This window comes from Meriones unguiculatus, chromosome 4, assembly GCF_030254825.1.
Source record: "Meriones unguiculatus strain TT.TT164.6M chromosome 4, Bangor_MerUng_6.1, whole genome shotgun sequence".
NCBI classification, from domain to species: Eukaryota; Metazoa; Chordata; class Mammalia; order Rodentia; family Muridae; genus Meriones; species Meriones unguiculatus.
The window spans coordinates 18,214,604-18,240,739 of record NC_083352.1 but is presented as its reverse complement, the minus strand read 5'-3'; the positions used below and the strand labels follow the sequence as shown (position 1 = coordinate 18,240,739).

At 39.7% G+C, this 26,136-nt stretch overlaps 2 protein-coding genes and 1 long non-coding RNA gene across 10 annotated transcripts in view; 1 reads left to right on the top strand and 2 right to left on the bottom strand.

Moving 5' to 3' along the window:
- Positions 1 to 552: 552 nt before the first annotated feature.
- Positions 553 to 6,471, bottom strand: Thap1 (THAP domain containing 1). Of its 2 annotated transcripts, none has more exons than XM_060381559.1 (3): positions 6,344 to 6,471; positions 3,639 to 3,834; positions 553 to 2,266 (listed from the first exon to the last, which is right to left on the bottom strand). In XM_060381559.1, the coding sequence occupies exons 1-3, from the start codon at positions 6,379 to 6,381 to the stop codon at positions 1,901 to 1,903; spliced, it is 600 nt and encodes a 199-aa protein (XP_060237542.1). In that variant the 5' UTR covers positions 6,382 to 6,471; the 3' UTR covers positions 553 to 1,900. The 2 variants fall into 2 exon arrangements, with proteins under 2 accessions (XP_060237542.1, XP_021495595.1); XM_021639920.2 differs by having other exon boundaries at positions 6,311 to 6,441.
- A 57-nt stretch (positions 6,472 to 6,528) lies between these two features.
- LOC132653597 (uncharacterized) overlaps positions 6,529 to 26,136 on the top strand; it is a 25,506-nt gene continuing 5,898 nt past the window's right edge. Inside the window, exons 1-3 of one of the 2 annotated variants that reach the window (XR_009591324.1) lie at positions 6,529 to 6,663; positions 6,853 to 9,826; positions 25,238 to 25,338. This is a non-coding gene — a long non-coding RNA (uncharacterized LOC132653597). Of the gene's footprint in view, positions 6,664 to 6,852; positions 12,872 to 25,237; positions 25,339 to 26,136 lie in introns of those variants that run through there. The other variant, XR_009591323.1, reaches the window with a different exon arrangement.
- Positions 17,558 to 26,136, bottom strand: part of Rnf170 (ring finger protein 170) — a 22,016-nt gene continuing 13,437 nt past the window's right edge. For 5 of the 6 annotated variants that reach the window (XM_060381555.1, XM_060381557.1, XM_021639902.2 and 2 more), the window contains exons 7-8: positions 22,948 to 23,058; positions 17,558 to 21,207 (exon numbers count right to left, since the gene is read on the bottom strand). In XM_060381555.1, the coding sequence (XP_060237538.1) occupies positions 20,938 to 21,207; positions 22,948 to 23,058 (381 nt within the window). In that variant the 3' untranslated portion in view covers positions 17,558 to 20,937. Of the gene's footprint in view, positions 21,208 to 22,947; positions 23,170 to 26,136 lie in introns of all 6 variants that reach the window. The other variant, XR_009591322.1, reaches the window with a different exon arrangement.

The window sequence follows — 26,136 nt, the reverse complement described above, 5'->3', positions numbered from 1 at the left end:
GCCATCTGTCTAGCCATATAAAATATTTAAAAATTAACAATAGGGGGCCAGGCTTGGCTTGACAGTAGATGCCTTAAATCTCAGCTCTTGGGAGGCAGAGGCAGAGGCGGAGGCAGGGGGATCTCTGTAAGTCTGAGGACAGCCTGGTCTACATAGTGAGTTCCAAGAAAGCCAGAGCTACATAATAAGACCCTGCCCCAAAAAACCTAAACAACAGCAATAATAATGATGATGATAATGAGCAGAGTACTTAGAATATAGCTTGGCAGTAGCCTGCTTAAGCGCATGTTCAATCTTCAGCACCAAGAGAGATGTGTTTATAAAAATACCAAATTTCCATTAATCAGGAGTGCTGCCGGGAGGCAGAGGCGGGGGGGGTGGGAGGGGAGTGTCTCTGTGAGTTCAAGGCCTGCCTGGTTTACAGAGCCATTTCCAGGACAGCCAAGGGTACACAGAGAAACCCTGTTTCACAAAAAAATTTAAAAAAAGGAAGAAAAAAAAAAGTGCTACCTATGGCAGTACATCAGAAAGAAAAAGCAGATCCACAAAAGATAACTTGAATAGCATATCTTTAATACTGTCTTTAAAGGTCTGCTACTCACCTACAGCATACTGTGAAATATAAAATACGGTTTTCCTAAACCTAAATAGAGAATTCTTTTATCAGCATTTGTCTACTGAGAACATATTTTCATTTCAAATATATGTAAGCTTTCTCAGCCAGAACACAATCCAGTGTGAACAGAAACTGCGATGTAAGTCCCAACACTCTGTGACATAAACACGACACATTACTTTTGAACGTAAGTCACTTGAAGTAAACTGGATTTAATTTCTAACTTAAGAGTGAGAAAACAATTTCTATGCAATGCGTTGACCAAAAGCAAACAGTTGGGGGCAAAATTACCATGTTATGATACAAACCAAACTCTATTAAAATATATGTCAGAGGTCTGAATGCATATTTAACTACAGCTGTGGCATTAGATGCCTTTACCAAGGGGTGATGAGAGCACATAGAAACCACGTCACAACTTTTAATTAGGTGTGCACGCGTGCGCACACCTGGGGTTTGAGGACAAGCCTGTGGAGCTGGTTCTCCCCGTCCACCTTCATGTGGGTTAAACTCAGGTTGCCAGGTACCAGGCCTGCATGACAAGCCTTCGGCCACTGAGCCACCGCAGCAGCGCAGACCCCAACTTACACTTCGCTGATACCAACCTTACACTCTGAGGCCTGCCATTCCCCAAGACACACTTCCAATTTCATAAAGCTAGGGACAAAACGAACCTACTTTTAAAAATCTACTCTTTATGAAGTTACTAACCTCGGAATGACTTTTCTGAAGACAGCAAAATATTGTTTTCCTCAAATGTTGACTTGACAGTTCATTTTTGACAAGTGATTGAGAAAAATAAATGAAGCTCTGACCATAAACACAAATGTGTACGTACATCTCTCTATTCTGGGAGGCTATGTCCTATGACCTCACTTATACTGCTGATTTAAATTATAATAAGTTATCTCAATACAGGACATTAATCTCAATTTTTAAACTTAAATCATCTTTACTGCACCATTATCCTTTCTACTTTTATTTTTACATTATTTCTATAAATACTCAAATGAAAAACAATCCACCATCTTGAAATCACTATACAACGTTATATTGGCGGTCTAGAGATTTTTTTTTAAATATTTTGTTAAAATGTAAAAACTCTGAAATTACAACCAAAAAAATTACAATTTTACAGTATATATCTAATTTATTTTAAAAAAATAGTTTTGTTTTGTTTTTTTTTATACAAGTAACTAAGTGTTATTTTTTTTTTCAAACGAACTCCTGTATATAGGCTAAAAGCGGGCCTGTAGTCTTGTTCTACCAATATCTTTCATTGTCTCAGGCTGGTACTTCAACAATTTCAAAGTAGTCATGTGGCAGAATCACATAGCCCCTTTCTGACACGTCATCTTTCTCTCGCTGAAAGTGCACAACCTCCTTTAGCTTTTCCAGCTGTCTCTCCTGCCTCCGGCACCGCTGCTGCGCAGTCTTGAGTTTCTTCCTGAGCTTTTCAACCTGCTGCTCCAGCTGGAGAATCCTCTTCCTCTGGTGCATTGTATCCTCTACAGTGTAATTGTGGTCGCAGAAGACTGAGAGGTTATCAGGGGTATGGAGAGGAGGCATCAGAAGCCCAATGGCAGCATCAACCTGGGAAGCTGGGGGTGAAGGAGGAGGAAGCTGTTCTTGGGATTCCAGATCTTCCTTCTAAAATAGCAATATACAAGCACATGTGAGTTTACTAACTACACAGCAGCCTCAAAATATCTTTAGAGTTTTAGCACTTTTTTTGTCACTCCATGGTACAGAAACATTCTAAAATAAGAAAACATTATCTTGGTGGTGGGTTTTGCAGTACCGACGCGGAATCCAGGGCACCAAGACCTCCACCAAAGCTCTCTATTATGACTAAAACCCAGGCCTAACAATTTCAGCCTTGGGTTTTGGCTTGTTCGCAGATTTTTAAAAAGCAGCCTAGGCTAGTCCTACACTTGAGCTCCAACTACCTCCCAAGTACTAGGATTACAAGCAAAATGCAACCATCCCTGGCATCAGTTTGTGGTGGTTTCTGTTTACTTTTGAGTTGGGTTTTTTTGGGGGGTGGGGAGGGGGGATCCTTTTAGTAAAATCCAGGTTGGCCTAGAAAATTACAGTGTTTACCACGCTAGCCTCAAACTGCGGCAATCCTCTTGGTTCACTTTCTCCAGCGCTCACATTGCTGGTGTGTGCCACCATGCAGGGTAATTTCAGTCTTAATTCAATGCTTCTATTTGAAGTTAAAGTGGGATTTGTGAAACAGAAAAAGTGATTTAGTTAGATATAAGTAAATACTAAAACCTAAAACAAGAAAAGTAACTTGAAAATAAATTGTCACTAGGAACGAAAACAAAACTTATCAACATGTAAATGAAAACATAGAACTATCTGTAACTTATAAAACTAAACTGAGTTAAGTGTGAGGTACTTAATACATAGAATTCATGTTTTTTAAAAAGTATATGATTTTAAAAACTGTATTAAAATTGTTAATAGTGGTTATTTTTTTTCTTTAAAAATTTATTTTTAGTCATGGGCATATGTGTGTGTTTGTGTGTGTGTACCTGCTGTGGGGGTGGGGTGAGGGTGCAGGTGTGAGGAGGCCAGAGACATTGCGTCCTTTGGAGCTAGAGCTGCAGGAATTGTAAGCCACATGATGTGAGTGTTGGAAACAGAACTCAGGTCCTCAGCAAGAGCAATACATACCCTTAACCACTAAGTCCCAACAGTGCTTACTGTCCGCTGAAGGGTTTCAAATTAACCCTTCCCTGATTTTCCCAAACTCTAGACAATGAACCCATTAGTTTCATAAATTAAAATAGTATACAGCCCAAATCCAGCGCTCATGATCCTAGAGTTCGGAAGGTAGAGGTAGGAGGATCAGCAGTTCCAATTCAGCCACGGCTATAGAGCAAGCTCAAAGCCAGCCTGAGCTGTTTAAGACCTTGTCTCACACAAGGGATAGGAGGAGTGGAGAATGGAGAGGAGAAAGAACGCGAAGAAAGGGGGAAAAAACAACCCAACCTTTAAAAACCTGATTTACCTTGTCATGGGGCTCAATACAAAGAAATATCGTGGGAACGGCGTTCTCTTTGAGTAGCTTGTTGTTGCATTCTCTCTTGAAGCAGTCTGGGGTGAAGTGCTCTGAACAGATACTGCTGTATTTAGTGGGCTTGAAGTTCTTTCTTCTAACAGCCGCCTCCCACTGTTTACAGAGACCGGGGCGAGTAAGAGGAAACCTAAGAAGATACAATTCAACTCTCTGACTTTACTTTAAAAAGTAAATAAAAAAAGCACCCACACATTCCGGCTTATTAAAGAACTATTATATGGCATAACAAGGAAAATCTTAACATACGAAGGAGAATCTGACTGCAGATTAGTGCCCGTTACTTACATCATTAAGGTTTACCTTTTCATAAAGATGATACTTGACAGTTTGAGTAAAAATAGTACATGCAATACAATTCTACTCATATTTTTCTAGCAATTCTGTGTTTTACAGAAAAACAAAAATTGTACCTATGTTTGTACCTGGATATAAAGAGATGTCTAGTTCTTTTGGAATCAGCCCAACAAGTATGAATAGACTAAATCTGGACCGCTTGAATTATAGGCAGATTATAAAGAAGTAAAGGACATTATTTTATCCATTAGCTCAGCCTAGCTAATGGGGACCCTTTATATTTATTGTCACTATGCTCTTCTATATCAAAGACTTTGAGGTACACTAGAGATTAGAAAAAGCTGAATGAGAATGTTTCAATTTATGTTCCAAAATTATTCCGCCACATAAGGTATGCCAGACCCTGATCATACTTTTTTCATGAAGACCTAACCAATCTTCACGTCAGTGGTTATTCTTTGCACAGCAAGCTTTCTCCACTGCCATTAGAAAAAAGTACAAACCACAGTGGCAATTTCATATATATCTAGTCTCCTAGCCTAGGAGCACAAATTCTGAACTCTGTCAAGATCTTTGCCATTTACTGTTCTTTTAGATAAGGGATAAGATGCACGTTAGGGCTGTTATAAAAAATGGAAATCCCAAAAATCCCAACTGTTCTATTTTACCAATTAAGACCAGGAGCCAGACGCTGGGGTGAAAACCTACTAGCTAGAGAGAGGCAGAGAAAGCACCCAGCTGATCTTCGTACTCAGCTCACCTCCCAGAAAGAAAAAGGCCCAAAGCTAAAAGTTTGCTAGCTCAGCCCACAGCCCAGGATGAGAAAGTCAAAAGCTCAAGACAAGGGCTAAGGAGCCCAAGAGCTAGAGAGCTAAAGTGCCGAAGATCAAAAGCCCCTCTTCTCCACAGTCTTAAATAACCTTTAACTCAAAGCCTCTCCTAATCTTTAATTCTTGCCAGCTGGTTTCTTGCTCCGATTCTTGACCTAGGGTTAACTTTTTAAATCCCGTGAATAGAAAACTTTAGTATTAAAGGTGTGTGTTAGTACTGACCCATACCAAAAAAAAAAAAACACCAGGTTTTCACAGTTCATAATCTCCGGGATCACAATGGGCTCAAATAGCCTGCAACGCGTTAGCCCTTCTTTTGTTTTCCAACATCCAGCAGTTGTAACAGTATTTTTGATGTGTGCCATCTTTAACTAGTCTCCAAATGTTAAGATTTGCCCTTGCCATCTTAATAGAAGCATAGAAAAGGGAGGTGGCCAGTGAAATGCCTGTCACCATTTCCTGATCTATTTCTACACTTCAAAAATGTACGAATTCCCAAGTATTATTAGGATATATTCTACCCTCTTCCCTGAGAGAAATCACTGGCACATTAAACTCACTTTCTACCAAACATTGCTTATCAAGTGCAAACATTAGCTCAGTCCCCCCCCCAAAAAAAAACCCTGAGAGAACATTCTGAAATTTGCTTCTGTAATTGCTTTGGCTATGGATAATTTGTATAATTTGTCAGTGTATCTGATTTCTTAGATATCATCTGCATACAGATAGGAATTCCTTGAAACAAAACTAACAGAAAACTTGTAACAATGAATTTGGCTGCTTAAAAAAAAAAAAAACAAAACACGTCACACTGCTAATAATTACCACCAGTAACGTTAATTCTTCCGCTTTCTTCTACTCTCGAGAGTATTTTTCACCTTGGGTTTCTCGTTGGCGGTACCTACCACGCGAACTAGCACTGAGAGCTGCGAGAAAAGCCGGCCTTGGCTCCCACTGGCCTTTACTATGGCAATTATCGCTGTGTGTTGAGAGACTGAGGTTCATCTTGGCAATACCAAGAGCTTCCTCTGGAACTCACAGATCCTAGGAAGCTGCTCCCCTGAACCTATGTCTAAAAAGTCCTCCCCGACGTTGTCGCCCTCCCTCCTAGCGACGAGGGCAAGGTGGGAGAAACGATTTCCTCCCAAGCGTTCCCATGCCTAGGTCCTCCCCGCGCATCGTCCCCACAGCTCGGCTCCCGACGAAATGCTGCGAGAGGCCTCCAGGGGTCGCTCGCACGCCGGAAACGCTGCTCGGGATGGAAGGCGCGGCCGCAGCCTGCAGAGCCCGGCCGACGGAGGCGCCGCGCGCAGGGGCCGCGCCGCCGTGGGTCCCCGCCCCCGCGGCCCGGCCCCGTCCGCGGCCCAAGCCCGCCGGCCGCCCCGCCTTCCCCAGGTCTCGCGCGGACACGCGCCGGGCTCCGCCTCCGCCCGGCCGCGCGCCCCTCGGCCCGGCCGCGCAGCGCCGCCAGTTACCTACTTGTGGAAGGAGACGGGCTTGTCCTTATCGTACCGGTTCTTGCAGCCGTAGGCGGAGCAGGACTGCACCATCCTTCTGGCCCTCCACACTTCCCTTCCGCCCGGGAGGCAGGGTGAAGGGGCCCTCGGCTGTCGCTGCGCTCGGCCTTGACGCGCTCGCTGCTCTCGGCGGCTTAGGTCGGCAGTTACGGGGACGATCGCCTCCCCGTGGGGGGGCGATGGCTCTGTCCGTGGTGGTGTTTGCTTTAGCAGAGAGGCTACGGCTGTCGCCCGTCTCCCATCTTCAAGATGGCGGAGGCAGCTTCAGCCTCAGCTCTCGCGAGGAGTACGCTCGCCGCCTCTGATTAGCCGAAGGTAACGTTCCCAGGGAAGCTGACCATTGGCTGGGGCTAGGCGTGTCTCTGGGGCGTGGCCAGTAGTGCGGAAGTGGGTCGGTCCTCTGCGCTTTGGCCCGGAGGAAAAAAAGCGTTTCGTTGGGAGCCATACTTCAGTAGGTCTTGTAGTGGTGAGTGTGGTTGCTGTGTCTGTCGTTTTCTGCTGCAGTTTGGCAAAGATCGGCCTTAGTTCCGGGTGGCCGCGGAGGTGTAACTGTACAAATCTGTGATCCACGTTCAGAACCCATGTGACGGCCTATTAGACGAGGAGGACAGACCCACACTCCGTTTCTTCTCAGTTGAGAAAGCAGAAGCACTTCTGAACGTGGTTACTTTCGTGTCGTGTCTGCGCTGAAAATTGCTAGCTGCTGCAGCGATTTTTTTTTCATGCTGGAGAGAAGTTTTACATCCTTGACCCTCTAGTTTTGAGTCTGGAGTGCGTTCTCCATTATAGACTTCTGTACACTTAAATATTCCCTTAGGCATCCATTTATGCCTCCCATCTCTACAGTGCTTTTTCTTCAGCCTACGTGCCATAATTTCCTAGCTCTTTAACATACATGGGTTTGCCTTCTGAGTAACCATGTATTTGGATTAATGTATTCAACGATGGCTTAAATCTGAAACCCCAATATCACTGAGTTTAGAAAAAAAAAAAAAAAAAGACAACTCAGCGGTTAGGAGCATTTGTTGCTCTTGCAGAGGTCCCAGGTTGGATTCCCAGCACCCACACGGTAGTTCGCAGTCATCTATTACTCTCCGGGCATTTGGGCAGCAGGCAGGAATGTTGAAGGTCAGAGAACAACTTGTAGGAATGGGTTCTCTTCTTCCACCCTTGAAGACCAATGGGTGGAATCAAATTCAGGTCAGCAGGCTTGGTGCCAAGAATTTTTACCAGCTGAGCCGTCTGGCCTGCTCCTAGGTGTTGGAGTGATGTTTTTGTGCGCTGTGTAAAGATTACCCTTGTAATTCAAATGCTGATTTGTGCCCATAGAGATCTGATTACAGGCTGGACTCTGGTATTGTCATTATTATGAAGCATCTCCAGCTTCATTCTTTCGTAAACATTGTTTTTCCCATCACCTTCTGATTGGTTAAATAAAGGGCGGAATGGCCAATAGCTGGGCTGAAGGACAGGATTTTAGGAGGCAAGCAGGGAGGCATTATTCCCCAGCCAGACGCAGAGAAAGAAAAAGCAAGCACTAAAGGACTGAGAATGAAAGGTGACAGGTCATGTGGTGGGACATAGGCCAGGCCAGTATTGCTTTAGAACAGCTGAGAATCTGCTCAGCCATCATGCCATAAGTTATTCCCCGCCTTTCTCTTAGGTTAATCTCATAGAATAAAAAGTATATCTCTTGGTTATTTATCTCTTGGATAAATAGTCCCTCATCACCATTCTTATTCCGACTCAACAACTTCCTGTCAGCCCTAGTCCCGAGCTTTCTCCCTGTCCCCCATAGAAATGTTGCCAGTTCCTTATAAAGTTTATAGACTTCAGAGGATGCCCCTGTCCTGAATACAATCCAAATTACTTATGGTGGCCTATATAACCCAAGGAACAGGTACATCTGTGTTTTCACTCTCTTCTTCTGCTGGTCCGTAAGTCTTCTGTAACTGCTAGATAAGCTATTTTCCTTGGCCTGTGATGCCCATCCCCCAGCCTTCCCATCATTAAGATGTATCTTCTGTGTTACATTCGGAAAAGCTTTCCTTACCTTCTCCAGCTAAGGCATTTACTTTTTTGTTCCTGTGAAATTCTGTGCTTACCTCTGTAATTACATGCTCTAATGCCTGTGTCTCATCTGAACGGGGCCACTGTTGAGGGCAGCACCTCACCAGACCCAGTAGCCCCAGCAGCTTTGTATGCTGCAAATTATTTGGGAAATTCTGAATTAAATGGGCCTAGAAACTATACCTCAATTGGTTTCAAAGCAGTCGCTCTATACTAGAGATACCAGAATAGTGGTTTGTTCACATTTTTGAATGTATTAAACCTAGGTTCTCCACTGTAAAAATAAAAATCAAGATATGATTACAGATTAGACCCCAAAAATAATTTACCTTAAACTCTTCAACTGTAACTAATAAAAATAAACTCTTTACACACCAACTAATGTGATAAATATTTATTGGAAATCTGTTATGCACTTCTAAGGGGTTAGGCTAGATTAGTGATGATGGGTAGCATATTAGTCTGCTGAACTACTTATTTTATGTAGCTAATATTCCACAGTGAGAACGGGAGGCACACAGAAATGTGGAATGTGCTGTGAGGAGGTTGCAGCTTTTAAAAATGAGGACAGGACTGGCCTACTAAAAGTGACTACTGAACAAAGTCTTAACAATGAGGACATCTTCTGAACACTGTAGCATAAGGCATGGTGAAGGAGACCTGAGGCTCAATGCTGCTGGCCTGTGGAAGGAAAAGCAGAAGTGTGTGTCCAGCTGCTGAGTGAAGGAGCCTGGGGAACAAACAGGAGATGAGATCAGAGAGGAAGTTAGATGGTAAGAGCCTAGAGAGTTTTGTAGGCTGCTGTAAGCTATTTTCCTCTAAGATAGAGAATAGGCTTTCCTTACCTACCATGTCGAGGTTATTTTACTACTGAGCAACATCCTGTCTCCACAGCCAGCTTTTAAGCAGAAGGGTAATGCAGTTTTCAACATTCTTTGCAGTTCAAGCTTGGTAGCATACTCTTGTAATTCCAGCCTTCACAAAGGAAAAGCAAGAATTGTGCTGTGAGTGTGAGGGCAACCTGGTCTTAATGACTTCCAGCCAACCAAGGGGTACATGGTCAAACCCTATCTAAAAAAAATAAACTTTGCTGTGTTGAGATGGGAGTAGGGATGTGAAATATAAAGTGGGTGATTTAGGAAGTGATTGTCTCCTTCATTTGTTAATTTTTATATATTGTGCACCAGCATGGGTTAGCATGTTATGTGTGAAAAGTGTTAGGCATATTAGTGTACCACCCATCTTCATAGAGCTTATATTCTACAGAGGGGGAGGTGGAATAAAAATATAAATTATACTAAGGTGCCTGAATAAGGAAGAGTAAAAGTCTCCACTTGCTTTAATTAGAGCAGGTATTCCATGGAAGGAATGAACATGAATTGGAAATCAGAGGATGGAATGAAGGAAGGTGAGGAGGAGCTTTCCAGGTACTGGGGATATGTGTTAAGGCACCAACTTGTGTTTAAAAGTACAGCCAATAGAAGAGGTCCAGACCTTGGTGGTGGAGTCCAGTGAGAAGGGCATGAAGTAAAGACTGAAGAGTTCGAGTCTAGTGTTAGTAAGGATGAAGTTTAGTGGGAAACCACTGGGCCATTTTAGGCACCAATCAATACTTTTTAAAAGGTAATTCTACCTGTTTTAAGAGCTGCAGAAGAGCAACAGTTCAAAAACAAACCAATTAGGAGGCTGTAGCTAGTGAGCACAACAAGAGGTGGTAGCTGGGATGAAGGTGGTGGCAGAGAAGCTAGGTGTAAGATTCAGGATCTATGTATGCAGTGCAAGCGGGCCAGCTTAGTGAGAGGTGGCTATGAGAATCGGGTGGGGTTTGAGCATAGTTTCTGAATCAAGCAACTTGCTTGAACATTAGATGTATATATGTAATGCAAAAGCAAAAGAACTACTCATAACAAAATAGACTTAGGAGGGTAGGAGCACCTTAAACAGGGCTCAGTTTATATAACTGAGGATGTCAGAAGAGAAAGTTAAAAAGTGGTGTTAAAGTAAGCAATAAAGGGCCATTAAGGAAACATTTGTGGTCCAAAGACTAGCACCCCTGGCCGGGGTGAAGACCTAACCAGTTAGTTGGACCAGATCAGTCACCTGGCTATGTGCCTACCCCTATCAGGTTCACCTTAAGATATGATAAAGAGAGGTAGAATGAGATACTATATACGTCCCAGAATCCCTGCCCCTGCTGCTGTAGAGTTTTTGCATGTAGCCATTCAACTTTGTAAGTCTGCCTACTTTACTGTTTTCTTTTCTAAGCATGTTTTCCTTAATACTTGGGATTTCCCCAACATTTGGGGCTTCCTTACTTCCTCTAAAGCCTTCCTCCCCAAGTATCTTGCTTGACCATAATGTGTTTTACTTCTATGCCAGCTTAAATGGCACAGTTATCTTACAGCTTACCTGCCCTAGATTTGTTTTTTCTTTTAACCTCTAATAAAATTTTCCTTGACATCTGGATGCCAAATTGCACCTGCCAAAGTAATTATTTGGATCTTAATATAATTGATGCTTTATTGTTCTCTCGAAATCTGATTTGTCAATAAACATTACTGCTTCTTTGCTACTTTAAAAAAAAATTTTTTTTCCTTGAACTTCATTTCAGTAAATTCTTTAATAACCCCCAAGAGGGGACTTTAACTTTCCATTCCTACTGGTTCTATGCTTGAGACTGCAAACCACTAAGGAAATGTGCAAGGATCATTTTAGAGTGGCTCTTACTAGTCAAGCTGTTATATGTGTTATATGGCTGGATTTTCCTCTCATACATGCTCTTGTCCATCTTTACTGTTCATAACTTGGAATTGAAATATATACTTTTATTTTCCTGGACATAATCCTTAATTGCCCCTACTTCAAAATGGTATGTTTATGGATATGACTAATTGCATATAATTTTAAAAATCAGTCTGTTGAACTAAACACATTATGGTTTTCTTTATAAAAATATTTTCTAGCTAACATTTTCACTATGTGATCGAAAATTTATTAGCTGAATAGAAAAATAACTTTTGCCTTTTTAAACATAACATTTTTATTGATTCTCTGGGAATTTCACATCATGCACGCTAATCATACTTCCAAGTCAAAAACAATGTGGCCCCTGGTGGCAGCATAAACCACAGAAATCAGCGTGGCTTCAGGCTTGGAGCACAGACCATGGACAAACAAATATTCTTCAGTGGCAACACAGGCCATGGACATCAACACAGATCCAGGCTTCAGTTGGACCATGAACCTAGACATGGCCCTTGGGGACAGCATGCCTTAACATCACCATGGCCTCAGGTCGCAGCACAAGCCACCCAGTATGGCCCCCGGAGGATGCACGGTCTCTGGACATCCACGTGGCTTCAGGCTGCAGCACAGACCACAGACATTTTTTTTTTTTTTTTTTTTTTGAGACACCTCACTTGGTAACCCTGCCTGGTCTAGAACTCATAGACCAGGCAAGCCCTGAACTCAAGAGAGATCCACCTCTTGCCTCCCAATTAAAGGCCTGCATCATCGCATCCAGGTCCTAACATTTTGAAAGGGTTGGTGAAAACAAACCAATTATACATTAACAGTTCAATCAATAAATGTGGCATAGTTCACAATCAATAGCAAACAAAATAATGAATTTATGGGCTGGCTATGTAGCTCAGTTGGTACATGCACTTAACTGGGCATGGTGACACACTGGTAATCCTAGCACTCAGGAGGTAGAGACAGGAGGATCAAAAGTTCATGGTCATCTTGTCTCTACCAGCCTGAATTATGAGGCCCTCAAATAAAAATACCAGTACTCACAATGAGTGATTCCTATATAGCCTACATATATAATGTTGAAGAAGTCAGACAAAAAGAAAATAGTATACATGTTTCAAAATATGTAGAAGAAACTATAGTCAGGAGTGGTTACTTCAGGAGTTGTGATACAATTAACAGGGTGGTGGCCAGAATGCTTACAACTCAATGATGCTGCTAAATGGCTAGATATTCACAAGCTTAATAAAACAGGAGCTGGACACTGTCCTAGTAATATACTGACTGCAAACCAAAGGTACTATAAGATCAATCACTGTCCAGAAGAATGGGACCTGAGCCTTCTCTTTGTCCCTGGGAGTCGATGTGGCATGCTGGTCTGCCTGTAAGGTTATTAGTATGTAATTAAATGAGGCTTACATCTTCAATAATGGCTGCGAACTAGCTGGCTTTTTGATTGAGTAATAAGATGTAACACTGCTCTTGGTAAAAGTCAAACCAGACAGTCCTGTCAACCACCTAGACAAGACAAAGACCTCCAGAAAACTGTTTTGTTTTAGAAATAGAATAAATCTTACCTAAAATATAGTAGATCAGTACAATGGTCCCTCTGACCATTGACCACTGTCATCTTCTTGAGACTGTTTCTACTCTGTAACAAAGTACTATACCCTTCAATAAAGAACCTGTCTTTAATCTACTTCACTGTGTGAGCCTCATCTCAATTTTTCTTTTTTTTTGGGGGGGAGGGTGACAAAAAGGATAGGGAGCTGAGAGAAGCCCAGACCAAGTTCCCAGTGATTATATAGTCATTTGGTCTCTGTTGACTTTTCAATAAATATCAAAGATAAATATCAATAAATATTGGCTATAATGTTCTGGCTATTTAAGGAAAAGAGAATGAATAGGAAAAAGTGCTAATTCTAACTGTAATGTCTTATGAGGCCAAGAACTCCTTCACTTACTGATAAAACACCATTTAAGAAAAAATGAAAAGCCGATTCTTGACATAAAAGGCTAAATTTGAATTGGTAGTGATGTAGCATCCCTATAAAGGAAGGGGATTTTGAGGTTGAGGCCAGTCTACATAATCAAACACTGTCTCAAAAATGTTTTTACATATATGAAAATCTTATGCCAAGTTGTGGTGGCACACACCTTTAATCCCTGTACTGAGAAGGCAGAGGCAGATGAATCTCTGAGTTTGAGGCCAGCCTCGTCAACAGAGCAGGTTCCAGGACAGCCAAGGCTACAGAGAAACCTTGTCTTGAAAAAGACAACAACAACAATAAAACAAAAAACCCCGAAGCATTGCACTTGAGATATACTTTATTAACAAAGAATGTTTTGTCATACAAGAGCGCCGCCTACAATAACTTACAAGAGGAAAAAACAAAACAAACAAACAAAAAAAAGTGCCATCTGGATTTCTGCAAAACTACTGTGAACTTTGCCTTCCCCAAATTCCTACACTGAAGCCTAATCCCCTATTGTGGTAGGTAGAGGTGAGATGGAAAGTAAGTAAGACCCTGGGGTAGAGTCCTTATGAATGAGATTAGGTTCCTGGTAAGAGACAGGAACAATCTTTCTCACCTTGGGGCTAAAAGTACCCCAATGATGATATTTGTGTGTATATGTGCACAATCATGAGTTATGTGTACACTTGCATGCAGAAGCCCAAGGAGGCCAGAAGACAACATCATATCCCTTGGAATAGGTGACAGACCATTGGAAAATACTGTGTAGGTGCTAGGAAACTGCACCCTTTGCAAGAGCAGTAAGTACTCTTGATGACTGAGCCATCACCAATCTACAGAGCATTTCTGATGCAGCATTCAGGCTTTCTAGACCATACTTTTCAATGTGAAAAAACAATCTATAGTACTAAATTAAAAAAAAAAAAAACTATGTAGGATTCACAAATAGGCTTTGAATCCCCAGAAGATTAGTGCATATTTTATACACAAACACACACATATCTTGAGGATCCTGCACCACTGACTATGGTTTTAACTGCCATTTTGCCTAATAAATGACCCTAGCATACACTCTAAATCATAAAAGAATAAACCAAAGTTGTTAGATATCAGATGCCAGCCTAGGCTCCATGGAAAAGAGAGTACCTGCCTAACCAAACAGACCCTGGTTGGCTTTGATCTCCCTCACTATACCATTAAAAGTAAGGAAAAGGAAAAAGTTCAGCCTAGGTTTTTATACTGGCCATTGATAGATACCCTGACTTTCTCTTAACTGACAATATGGTGTTAGTAGTTTAAAAGGAGGCCAAGTATATTCCCTCTGCTAAAGGCCACATTTGTGTAGTTTAACGTCAGCCTTACTCTTTCAGAGATTCAGCTACCAAAGGTTACTGTCTTACTGATTATTTATTTTTCCCCTTTAAATTGTTGGTTTTTGTTTGTTTGTTTGTTTTTTGAGACAGGGTTTCTCTGTTTCTCTGTGTAGCCTTGGGTGTCCTGAACTCTCTTTGTAGACCAGGCTAGCCTCAAGCTCACAGAGATCCACCTGCCTCTGCCTCCCGAGTGCTGGGATTAAAGGCATGTACCACCTCCACCCAGCTAAATTTTATTTTTAAACTAACTGGGTTGGGAATGTAGTCCAGTTCTTAGTATAGACAAGGCCCTAGGTTTGATTCCAAACATAGTAAATAAATAAGCTAATTAAGTCCACCTGTTAGATGTCAGTGACCTTAAAACATTTGTTGGAGCAAGAAAGATATGGTAGGAGAGAAAGAAATGACTACTGTAATTTCCACAAGTGCACAGCGGCATGCGTGCAACAGCATAGACACAATTTCTCCCTTACGTGTATCCCTTAATCTTTTCCTACATCCTGCCATATACCTTCTAAAAGAATTCTCTAAGAAAGCCAAACATGGTGCTATATATCTGTAATCCCAGTTCATAGGAGCTGGAGACAAGAGAATCAGCAATTCAGTGCCATCTAACCTACATGCTGAGCTTGAGGGCAGAAAGGACTAAACAAGATTCTGTCTCAAAGGGCAGAAGGGGAGAGATTAATCTCAAAGAATAAAGCCTGCACTGTAAGGGACTTGACCAGATAATTAGTTTGTATTTTGAAGCAATGTCTCACTCTATAGCCCAGACTGGCCTCCTACCACTACCTTCAGAGTGATTATAAGCATGTACCACCAAACCTGAACTAGAAGGCATGAAGATGGCATACCTACTCTCATTTAGGGATACGATACGGAACATATCAAGACACAGATAGATATGACAGTGGCTGGTTAAGACCCATGTTTGCTTACAGTCAAGGACTGAATGCTTAAAGCCAATATTAATGCAATGGGATGGTTTAAGCCTCCTACTGGCAGGCCTCAAAGTTTATTGACCTGACCCTGGAGATTTCCTAAGCCTTAATGTTCAAGAGCCAGATCTAGGTTTATGGACTACTGTTTAACAAAATGGAGGGGTCCAGAGGACATTCAGTGTTTAGAGCTGGGGTAGGGCAAGAGGTACTACTGCAGATACAGGAATGCAAAATCAGAATTATACACTATACAATTTAAATATACAAAAGAAAGCCAGATAACAAGAAATAAATAAGTTACAGGCCTGTTTAAATATACTTTTTTTCCTTATGTATTAATAGGAATATATATAGTAACAATATATATAGTGTTTTATATATAGTAACTATACTATATATATACTATAGTAACTATACTAGTTACTATATATATATATAGTTTATATATAGTAACTATACTATATATATACTATATATAACTATACTATATATATACTATAGTATAGTTACTATATATACTATAGTATACTATATATACTATATATAGTATATAGTATAGTTACTATATATATACTATATATAGTATCGATACTATATATACTATAGTATATAGTATATATAGTATATAGTATAGTTACTATATATATAATATAGTTACTATATATATAATAGTTACTATATATAAATATAAAATATAGTTACTATATGTAATATATATATTATATATAGTAATAATCCCTCCACTACCCTCTGAAACAGCATCTCACTATATAGGTTGACGTTGAACTCAAAAATCTACCTGCTTCTGCCTCCTAAGTGCTGGGACTAATGGAGTGCACCACTATGCCTGACAAATGGCAAAATTATAGAAAGGAGAGCATATTAGTGGTTTCCTGCAGTTAAGCCTGTGGGGGAGGGAGGAAAAGTGTGAGTGAAAAGGGGGTTACATGAAGAATCCTTGTGATAAAACCCTTCTACAGAAGTCTTGCCTGTCCCAGAATCAGAATCTTGGTTCTTACAATACTAGTTGCTAACACCAATTTCTGTACTGTAGTTTTATAAGATGCTACCACTGGACGAAACTGGGTAAATTATGCACAGGATCTTGTATTATGTCTGATGCGGCATATGCATCAACAGCTGTCTTAAAAAGCTTAATTTGGGAGATTAAACTGTTCTCAAGGTTGAGTTAGCCAGAAGAGAGAAAGACTTCCTGAATAGACAAACTGAAACCGAAACTTGAATGCAAGGTGTGTGTTAGCCTGGGGAATGAGTGGTTGGCCAAAGCCAGTTCAAAAGACATTCTGTTTAGGAACCTGGTATAGTGGTTCATCCCTGCAATACCACAAGATTGAGACCAGCCTGATCTACTTAGGCTAAAAGGGCTCCATGGTGAAACCCTGTCTCAACAAATAGATAAAAAGGTTCTGAGGTAACTTCAATCTTTGTATCCAGAATTAACAGATTGCCTGATTAAATAATTTAAGTTTCCTGAAAAGCAGGTTTGTTTGTTTGTTTAATTTAAAAATATCTAAATAGAGGCCAGGTGTTGTGACACGTGCCTTTGACTCCAGCACTCAGTGGGCAGGGGTAGGGCAAATTTCTCTAAAATCAAGGCCAACCAGGGCTTTGTATCAAGATCCTGTCTTAAAAAGGAAACAAAACAAATCAAAACAAAACAAACAAACAAAAAACCTAAGCAAGCAGCAAGGTGGTGTATGCCCAAGGGCACTTGCTGCCAAGCCTGATGACCTGAGTTCAATCCCTGGAACTCACTTGGTAGGAAAGAACCAACTCCTGAAAATTTGTATACATTTTCTTTTGTTCCTGATCTCTGGGGGCACTACTGTATAGACAAGAAGTATACCTAAACAAGGTTTATGGATAGAGCTCAGATGTCAGATGTTTACCTAATATGCAGGAAGCCCTGTATTCAATCCCCAGAATCCCATAACATGGTGTACATACTTGTAACCTCAGAACCCAGACAGCAAAGGAAGGAAGAGAGGATACACAAGGTTATCCTGTTCACACAGGTAGTTCAAGGTCAGCTATGATACATGAGATTGAGTTCCAACAAACAAAAAGCAGCTGCTATTTTTAAACATTTTTTATTTCTTAATTTTAAAAATTATTTTTATATGTAGAGAGTTTTGACTTCATGTATGTCTGCGTACCCACACAAGCCAGAAGAGAGCATCACACTCTGGGACTGGAGTTACAGAGGGTTGTGAGCATACTATGTGGAAACTGAACCTGAGAGAAGAGAGCAGTGCTCTTAACCACTGATTAATTTCTTCAGTCAAAGGTCTCTCCTGTGCTCACACCAGGCCTAGACTTTCTGGATTCTGATGGATAATGTTCGTCTCCTAAGTTAATCAATGTACAATGTAGAAATGTGTAAAAATTCACATTCTACCCTATAAAGATGAAAAAGGGAAAAATTCCCCTTCTGTAGTTCATTATAAATACTGAGTTGAGCTGCAGTGTAAATCAAAAAATAGAGAGCCAAAATTAACATAAAGCATATGTTATTTTGGACATAGCTCTGTAAAGGGACATATATGTACAAAAACAAATGCACAATGTATGGACTATAGTAAAGAGTTAAAATATTAATATGCAAAGTATTTTAGAAGCCACAGTATATTCAGTCAGTGGTCTTTCAAGATTTGTAAATTTCCAAGTAAACAAATAGAAACCATAACACATTAAAAATTTTTAGATATACTATTTTTATTCCAAAGAATAAATGCTCAACCTCTCCAAATCACAAAATTTGCAAGAAGACTCTGATCACCTCATAAACTCTGAGTCAGGCATCTGCTGGCTTCTAGAACACTGAGCACGGTGGGTGCAGAAACCCCTATTCTAGTGAGTTATTAACCTAACAGTTTCCCTTCTCGCCTCACAGAGCTGCTCAAATTATTGTTTGTTCCTGAGCTCATACCATCTCTTTTGTGATAGTTACTTTTTTTGTTGTTTAAAAACAAATCAAATTGTTACTTTGATTTGTATGACCTCTGAATACAAAAGTATTACTGTTTAAAACAGACTGACACTACTTGCTTTAAATACTTTCTCAAATTGCTTTTGCATTTATTGTTAATGATCAATAAAGATGAGGGAATAGGAGATGCAAAACTCTGAGATAACAGTATGTTCCATCTGGTTTAGTAAGACTTCAGCCATACAGTGGTTTTGTAGTTACAAACTTTTATACAGTACATCTCTTCCCAGAGTATTAGTAGTAAGTCCAAAGAGTGCAGAACTGTGACACTTGGAACAGAACACATGCACAGAAAGTAAAATCATTTCAGAAAGTCACACTGTCTATAGCCCACACTGCATTTTTAAAAGATGGAAAGTGTTTTCCCAGGCTGGTAAGGAGCTCCTACTCAACACTTCCCAAGCTGGTGACAAATGGCCTTGACTCTCTAAGGTGTGTGCCACTCTCACCTGATTTGGATGTACACACTCAAGGCTGATGAAGCCTGTGATGAATCTTCCTTCCCAAGCTTTCTGCTTAGAAGCACCAAGACTGTTCCAGTGAAAGAATAATGTGTTATGACTCCAAAGAATTCCAGTTCCCTTCTGCTTCTCCTCAGACCAGCTTTCAGACTACCTAAATATCACTAGTTCCATTAAGTAAGGAAATAAAACAAAAATCTTTCATCCATAGGATGAAGGTTTCATCTCTGAAACAGGAAGCCAGTGATACCCTACCTTCCTTATAAAATTTTCTAAGGACAAAAAGAAAAATTATGAGAAACTGCATTGATCATGTTCTATGTAAACACTGTTTCAAAGGGTTGTTTTGTTTTGTTTTGTTTTGTTTTTTTAAATGGCAGACAGCATCTTTGTTGTAAGTCTAAATTAGGAAACAACTTTACATTCAGAATCTCATTATTTGGCAGCTAACCTGATAAATTTGGGAATGTGACACACTTTAGCCTCTGTCCCTAAATTCACACCCTGAGGCTGAATGGTAATAATTTCAGATGACAACAGACCTTCTAGGTGTCACCTCACACTATGTCCAGTTGCTCACAAGTAAGCAGTGCCAGCTGGAGTGAGAATCTTATGCTTACAGTACTCACTCTTCTCAAACAAAAACCTACAGACCTTATGTTCTGTCATGGCCATCAAAAAAACAAAAATAGTAAACGAACCTCACTATTTTTGTTCATTCTGCCCAAGACATGATGAATCTGAGCCAAATATTGCCACCTAAAAGATAATATTTTGCATTTCAGGTCAACAAACAACTAATCAGATGTTTTCATTTTGTTGGAAGAGTTAACTCATAGTTTGTAAAATCTAATACTGTTCTTAGTACATTCCTAAACACCCTGACTAATGCTAAATGAAACAAAGAACCTGTTTCCTCAAAAATGTATTAAACTACTACTTGTCTGCAATATTACTTAGGTTTCTAGAAAAAAATTCTCTTTCCAAGCTATTTTTATGTTCTTTTACTTGCATTTTATTTACTTTGAATGTGTTGCGCACACATATGGGTCACAATGCACATGTGAAGATCGGAGGACAACTTGCAGAATCTGTTCCGTTTTTCCACTATGTGAGACCCAGGGTTCAAACCCAGACAGACAGGCTTGGCAGCAAGCACCTTTACTCACTGCCCTGTTTTTGGTTTGAGCAGGACCTCTCTCTGTAGCTCAACCTGACTTGGAACTCATATAGCCTAGGCAGACCTTGAACTAGCAGCAGTCTTCTACCTCAGCTTCCTGAATGCAGAAATTACAAGTAGAAAGCCACCACAGCTGGCTACAGGTTACTTTATATTTATATAAAAAGGTCAAAACTCTTGGTTAAATGTCATAACTGAATGTCAAAGGTGCCTCCTGGAGATGCATGATTTTCACTTTGTTAATTCTCCTGTTGATTAAAGTATTCTACAGACTGAACTGTAGTCAAATCATGAGGTTCAAGTTTCTTTCATTTTCAGTTGATCACAAAGAATTATACAAAAATGAAAAAACAGAGCTGCTCCCAGTCCACAAAGCTTGGCAAACACTGAGACACTGACTTTTCCCTAGTATCATACAATATTTTACTTTAACAAAAAATATTTAGATAAGTTTCAAAGTTCTCTATTATTGTATAGTTATCCACTGAGGATGATCTGTACATTCAGCAACATTGGACTAAGTATCTAAGCTAAGTAATCTGGAGAAAAAGAAAACAACAAAGTATCCCTTTTCAATTTGTTTCATACTTTTTTTTTTACAGAAAACACAGAATTGAGATAAAACTGTAAATCACTGTAAATCTGATCTTGACATTAGAACCTGCAGTATGTAAAAATTCCAGTTGTATATTGCTAGTCATTTGTCAAATGATAACCAAATGTGTTAAGCGTGTAAAATAATGTTTGGGTGATTGATACTGCCATGGATCCTTTTGTTTGATTTTATATATATAAGCTCAGATATTCTAGTAAACTAATTTTTTTCATCTAGCTAGTCTTTGGGTTATCACTTCTCGATACATAATAGAGATGTAGATAAGCAACAAAAAGATAACAAAGAAGTCATCTAGAAAGCCCAAAATTCCAAACAAGGCTTCAGGTACAAAATCTAGAGGTGATATTAGATAGAAAAAAGCTCCCATTAAGCAAAGCATTATCCGAATGCGGAACATCCAGAAGAGACCCCCAACTGAAAAAACTTCCCTGAACGCATGTCTCAGCAAGGTAGGGAGGTCCATGATTCTTTCTATAATCTGGAGAAAAAACAAGTACAAGTACCACAATTTAACATCTAGGATATCAAATTAATTTTATACAATTTACAGATTCAGCTAAGATGAATTAAGGTGTATTACACACTTAATACCATACTTTCCAACTATGCATTTTATTTAAAAGTAATTTACTTACTAGATTTTTATAAAACAGGTCTTATGGACAACTGAAAACATGCTTAAAATGTGAAACATAGATGAAAACATTATCTCAAAGTCTGATACTTGAAATACTACAGAATTTTGAAGTGTTCTAAAACACAAAAGATTCTAAAGTCTAAAGCTTTTGAGCCAAAAAGTTTTGGATTTCAGAACATGTCAAATTTACGATTTTCAAATTTGGGAGGCTCTACTTGTAAAATCCATGCAAATTCTCTGAAATCTGGAAACTCTGGTCTCAAGCATTTCAGCTAACGTCATGCAAAACTCAAGTTATCAATAATCTGATTTAACAAAATAAGTCAAGAAACTATAGGCCAGAAATGTTGACTTACACCTGTAATTCCCAGATCAGAAGGATGAAAGGCAGGAGGATCAACAATAGCTCAAGGCCAGCCTAGGCTACAGAATGAGACCCTGTCTCAAAAGAAAAATAAATAAATATTAATATAAATATATGCATGCTTACAGTCTGAGAATTGTTCCCAAATCTCAGATTTATATCAAGATATATCTGGGTTGAATTCAAAAGTAACCAATTACCAGATGAAGTGACCTTGTGGAACACAGTACCTTGGGGTACAATTTCCTAACTAGCTAGAGATAATTTAACAACTGAGTATTTAATTACTAAGAAAGAAAGATACACTGGACAGAAAAGGCCTATGTAATAATAATAAAGAACTAATAAAAGGTCAGACTATGTGAAAGTTTTATAGCACTGGGGATTGAACCTAGGGCACTGGTGGGCAAGTGTTCTACCCTGAGCTATATCCCTAGATCTTTAATTTTTTAGTCAGAGAGCATCTCATCAAATTGCTAACACTGGCCTTGGATTTGTGATCCTCCTGCCCCAGCTTCCCAAATACCTGGGATTACATGTCTGCTCCACCAGGCTTGGTTATTATACATTAAAAACATACTAACGTGTGTACACACATATGCAGATCAGAGGGTCACCACATTCTATAGCTGTCCCAGAGGATTAAATAAATAAATAAATACCCTGGGGTTGGAGAGATGGCTCTGAGATTAGGAGCACTTGCTATCATTGTATAGGACCTAGGTTCAGATTCCAATACCCACGTTAGGTAGCTCACAATCGACACTCCAGTTCTAGAGGTTCTGATACCCTCTTCAAGTTTCCATGGACACCTACAGCATGTGGTGCACAAACAACATGCAAGCACACGTACATATAAATAAAAACAGCCTTTAAATTTTTCTTTTCTTTTTTTAGTGGTAGGTCAAAAACAGCAAAGGTGGCACATGCCTTTAATCCCAGTACTTGGGAGACAGAGTCTAGTAGACTTCTGTGATTTCAAGGCTAGCCTAGTCTATATTTCAAGTTCCAAACAAGCCAGGGCTAAATATTGAGACCCTGTCTCAAAAATAAAATATTCTGGCCACTGGGAAAGCTAGTGATTGACAATGAAGACAGTTTAAACTTGGTCCAAAACATATAATAAGACTTAACATAGTCCAAGAGCTAGTTGATAAATCTTAGTTTACAGAAAGAAGTATAAAGGCTCTCTCTGACTTTGCTATAACATTACTTACAGATCTAGGCTGCCCTGAGAATCTCCGGTTATAATCATTAACATCTTGACGCAATCTTATAACATCCTGAGACTGATCATCTTCACCAAATACTGTTAGGAGTAGAGTTACCTGTGTATTACAGGAAAAAGCTGTTACACCTTCTGCACCATTATTACTATTTTTTCATTTTGTGTTGTTCAAGAGAATGAGAAAAGCTTCTGAATGTGTATTCATTCATTCCTTTGAATAAAGGCAACATGGGGGAACAAGTAAGTACTTACTGCCTTACAGTAAAATGTAATACAAAATGTAATTTATAATTCCTCCAAGATAAAATTGGTTCCATATTTAAACACTTAACTCTTAATATTTTCCTGTCCATATCAGGGGCTAAATCCCATAGTTCTCTAGAAAAACATATACTTAGAGATAAAAGGATGATAGGAAAACCTTCAGTAACAAAGTGGAACATTAAAATTATAAACCTAACATTAAAAATATAAACCTAACAGGGCACAGTGGTTCACAATGGTAATTCTGGCACTTGGGGAGGCAGAGGCAGGCAGATCTCTGTGAGTTTGAGGCCAGCCTGGTCTACAGAGAGATTCCAGGACAGCTATTATTTTTCAGAGAAAAATTAAGCATTTCTGAATGACTAATTTTTACTCACATTTGATACAACTTTGAATGCTATCATAATACAAAAATTACAATAGTATATGGCCTGACTCTCTGAAACACCAATCTCTTTTGTAATAAGCAGATACAAGTCTTGGTACTGTCACAGAACAAAGATTAATTAGTCTTGTTACTTATATGCCTATGGTACAAATGGCACACAGTTGCCTCAGGACAATACAAGGAGTTTGAAAAATATGTATAGCTCAGAACTTAACAACCTATAAAAAATAATCACTGTTAAATATAATGAGATAAAATGGAAGGGACTAAAAACAGGTTTAGTGGGCTGGAGAGATGGCTCAGTGGGTAAGAGCACTGGCTGTTCTTCCAAAGGTTCTAAGTTCAATTCCCAGCAACTACAGAGTGGCTCATAACCTTCTATAATGGGATCCAATGCCTCCTTCTGACTTATAGATGTACATGCAGACAGAGTACTCATATACATAGTACATAAATAAATCTTAAAACAAAACAGGTTTAATTTTGAATCATTCCAGATGTTTTTATTCTTCCTCAAGTCAAGAAAACCACTAATCAGATATTTCCAAATAGTTAAATGAAGAAGTAACTAAATGGTATGAACAGCAGACACAGTCATCCACTCCTTTACAGAGCTGTTAATAAAAATGTCTCTAAAATAAAGCAATAACTTTAAGTCTCCAGCAAGATTAGCCCTTAAATGTCAGGACAGTCAAATCAAATCTTAAGAGATTTAATCATGATCCATGGCCTTTTCCTTCTTGTAACTGTTCTTTTCTAAAAGCTAATGTAAGTTTTAAGAGCTTGAATTTTTTTTTTAATGCAGTCTTGCAAATAATGGTGGTGCACACCTTTATCCCAGCACTTGTGAGACAGAGGCTGCCAGATCTCTGTGAGTTCAAGGCCTGGTTCACACAGTAAGTTCCAGGGCAGCATAGTGACACCTTGTCTACAAACAAACAACTGAATGAATGTAATGCTGCAGTAAATATTGAGCATCTACTGTGAGGTAGGCAGTGCTAGTGGTGTGCCCACAGAAAGAAAGACGACACAGCTTCTCCACAAATGGCTTAATATCTACAAGAGAAACAGGGAGGCCAGCTTGTTACACAGCATGTTCTATGGCACTGCAGGTGGTATCAAAAATGAACTTTTCCCTGGGATGCCTCCCAAGCCTGAAGAATAAGGAAAAGTCTTGAAATCTTGCTGTGAGAGCTTGTAAAGCTAATGTACAGAGAGGAGTGACAAGTGAGCTCTAGTCAGAGACAGCACCCTGTGTGTGGAGATCAAGCAGCACTTTCTACTGTCGTGCTTCTAGGCGGAATGACTGCAACTATGTGCACAATGGCTGTCCCACTAAGATACCTTCATAACCTTACTAATCCCCAGTCAGTTTTCCGTACAACAAACACACACTTTAGGAAAGTCATGGGTAAAGTCAAAAAGGGGGGCTGAGTAGTATGTGGTGGTCTGAATAGGAATGGCCCCCACAGGCTCATGTTTGAATGCTTGGTTATTAGGGAGTAGTACTACTTGATAGGGACTAGGAGGTGTGCCCTTGATGGAGGAAGTGTGTCACTGGGGGTTGGGCTTTGGGGTTTCAAATGTTCAAGCCAGGTCCAGTGTATCTCTCTTCTGCTGCCTGCAGATCAAGATGAAGAACTCAGTTCCTTTTCCAGCACCATGTCTGCCTGCTTGACCTCTGCCATGTTTCCTGCCATGACATTAATGGACTAAATCTCTGAAACTGTAAGCAAGGCCCAATTAAAATTTCCTTTATAAATGTTGCCATGGTCATGATGTCTATTCACAGCAGCAGAACACTGGCTAAGACATGGTGAAACTCATTTTACAGCTTAAGATACACTACATGGCCTCTATGTTTCTGGCAAAAGGTAAGAACTATTGGCAATTTGCTTATGGTAAACTGATTGCCTACGTCACAGATCAAATTAGCCACAGAAACAATGTGAGGGGAAAAAGCCAACTTTAACCATGTGAGAAAAAATAAAGAGTGAATGAAGTAGAGTTTGGGACTACAGATATAAAAAGGAAACAAGAAAATCTGGCTTTCCTGCTCTAACAGTAATGGGGAAATGATAGCTAGAACAAAGGATATACATACTGTAAGAATACCTGTGAGGTTTCATTATTAAAGTTCAAAGTAAATGGAGCAATTTAAATATTTTAAAAAGGGAGAACAAGATGTAGGGGATACTATCTGCCAAGTGTTTATCTCGTTAATTTATTCCTTTGCTGGTCATACAACAAAGACTTAGGAATTAGGACAAACTCAGTTATCACTTGATTTTCACTACAACTGTAGGATTTCAAATAGAATTCCTTTTTTATGATACCTTAATGATTTTTTTAAAAAATTACTGACGTCACAGACAAAGTAGGTAAAAATAAAGTTTGGCTGAAAAAAAACCTCAATTTAAATTTAAAGCTGCTAATACTGGGCAAGTGAGATGGCTCAGTGGTTAAGAATGCTTACTGCTCTTGCAGATAACCAGGGTTCAGTTCTCAGCACCAATATGGTAGCTC

Coding starts and splice junctions, on each gene's coding strand:
- Thap1 (XM_021639920.2), bottom strand. CDS start 6,381: ATGGTGCAGTCCTGCTCCGCCTACGGCTGCAAGAACCGGTACGATAAG. Junction 3,835..6,310: donor AAGCCCGTCTCCTTCCACAA/GTAGGTAACTGG, acceptor GTATCTTCTTAG/GTTTCCTCTTACTCGCCCCG. Junction 2,267..3,638: donor GTATTGAGCCCCATGACAAG/GTAAATCAGGTT, acceptor TTGCTATTTTAG/AAGGAAGATCTGGAATCCCA.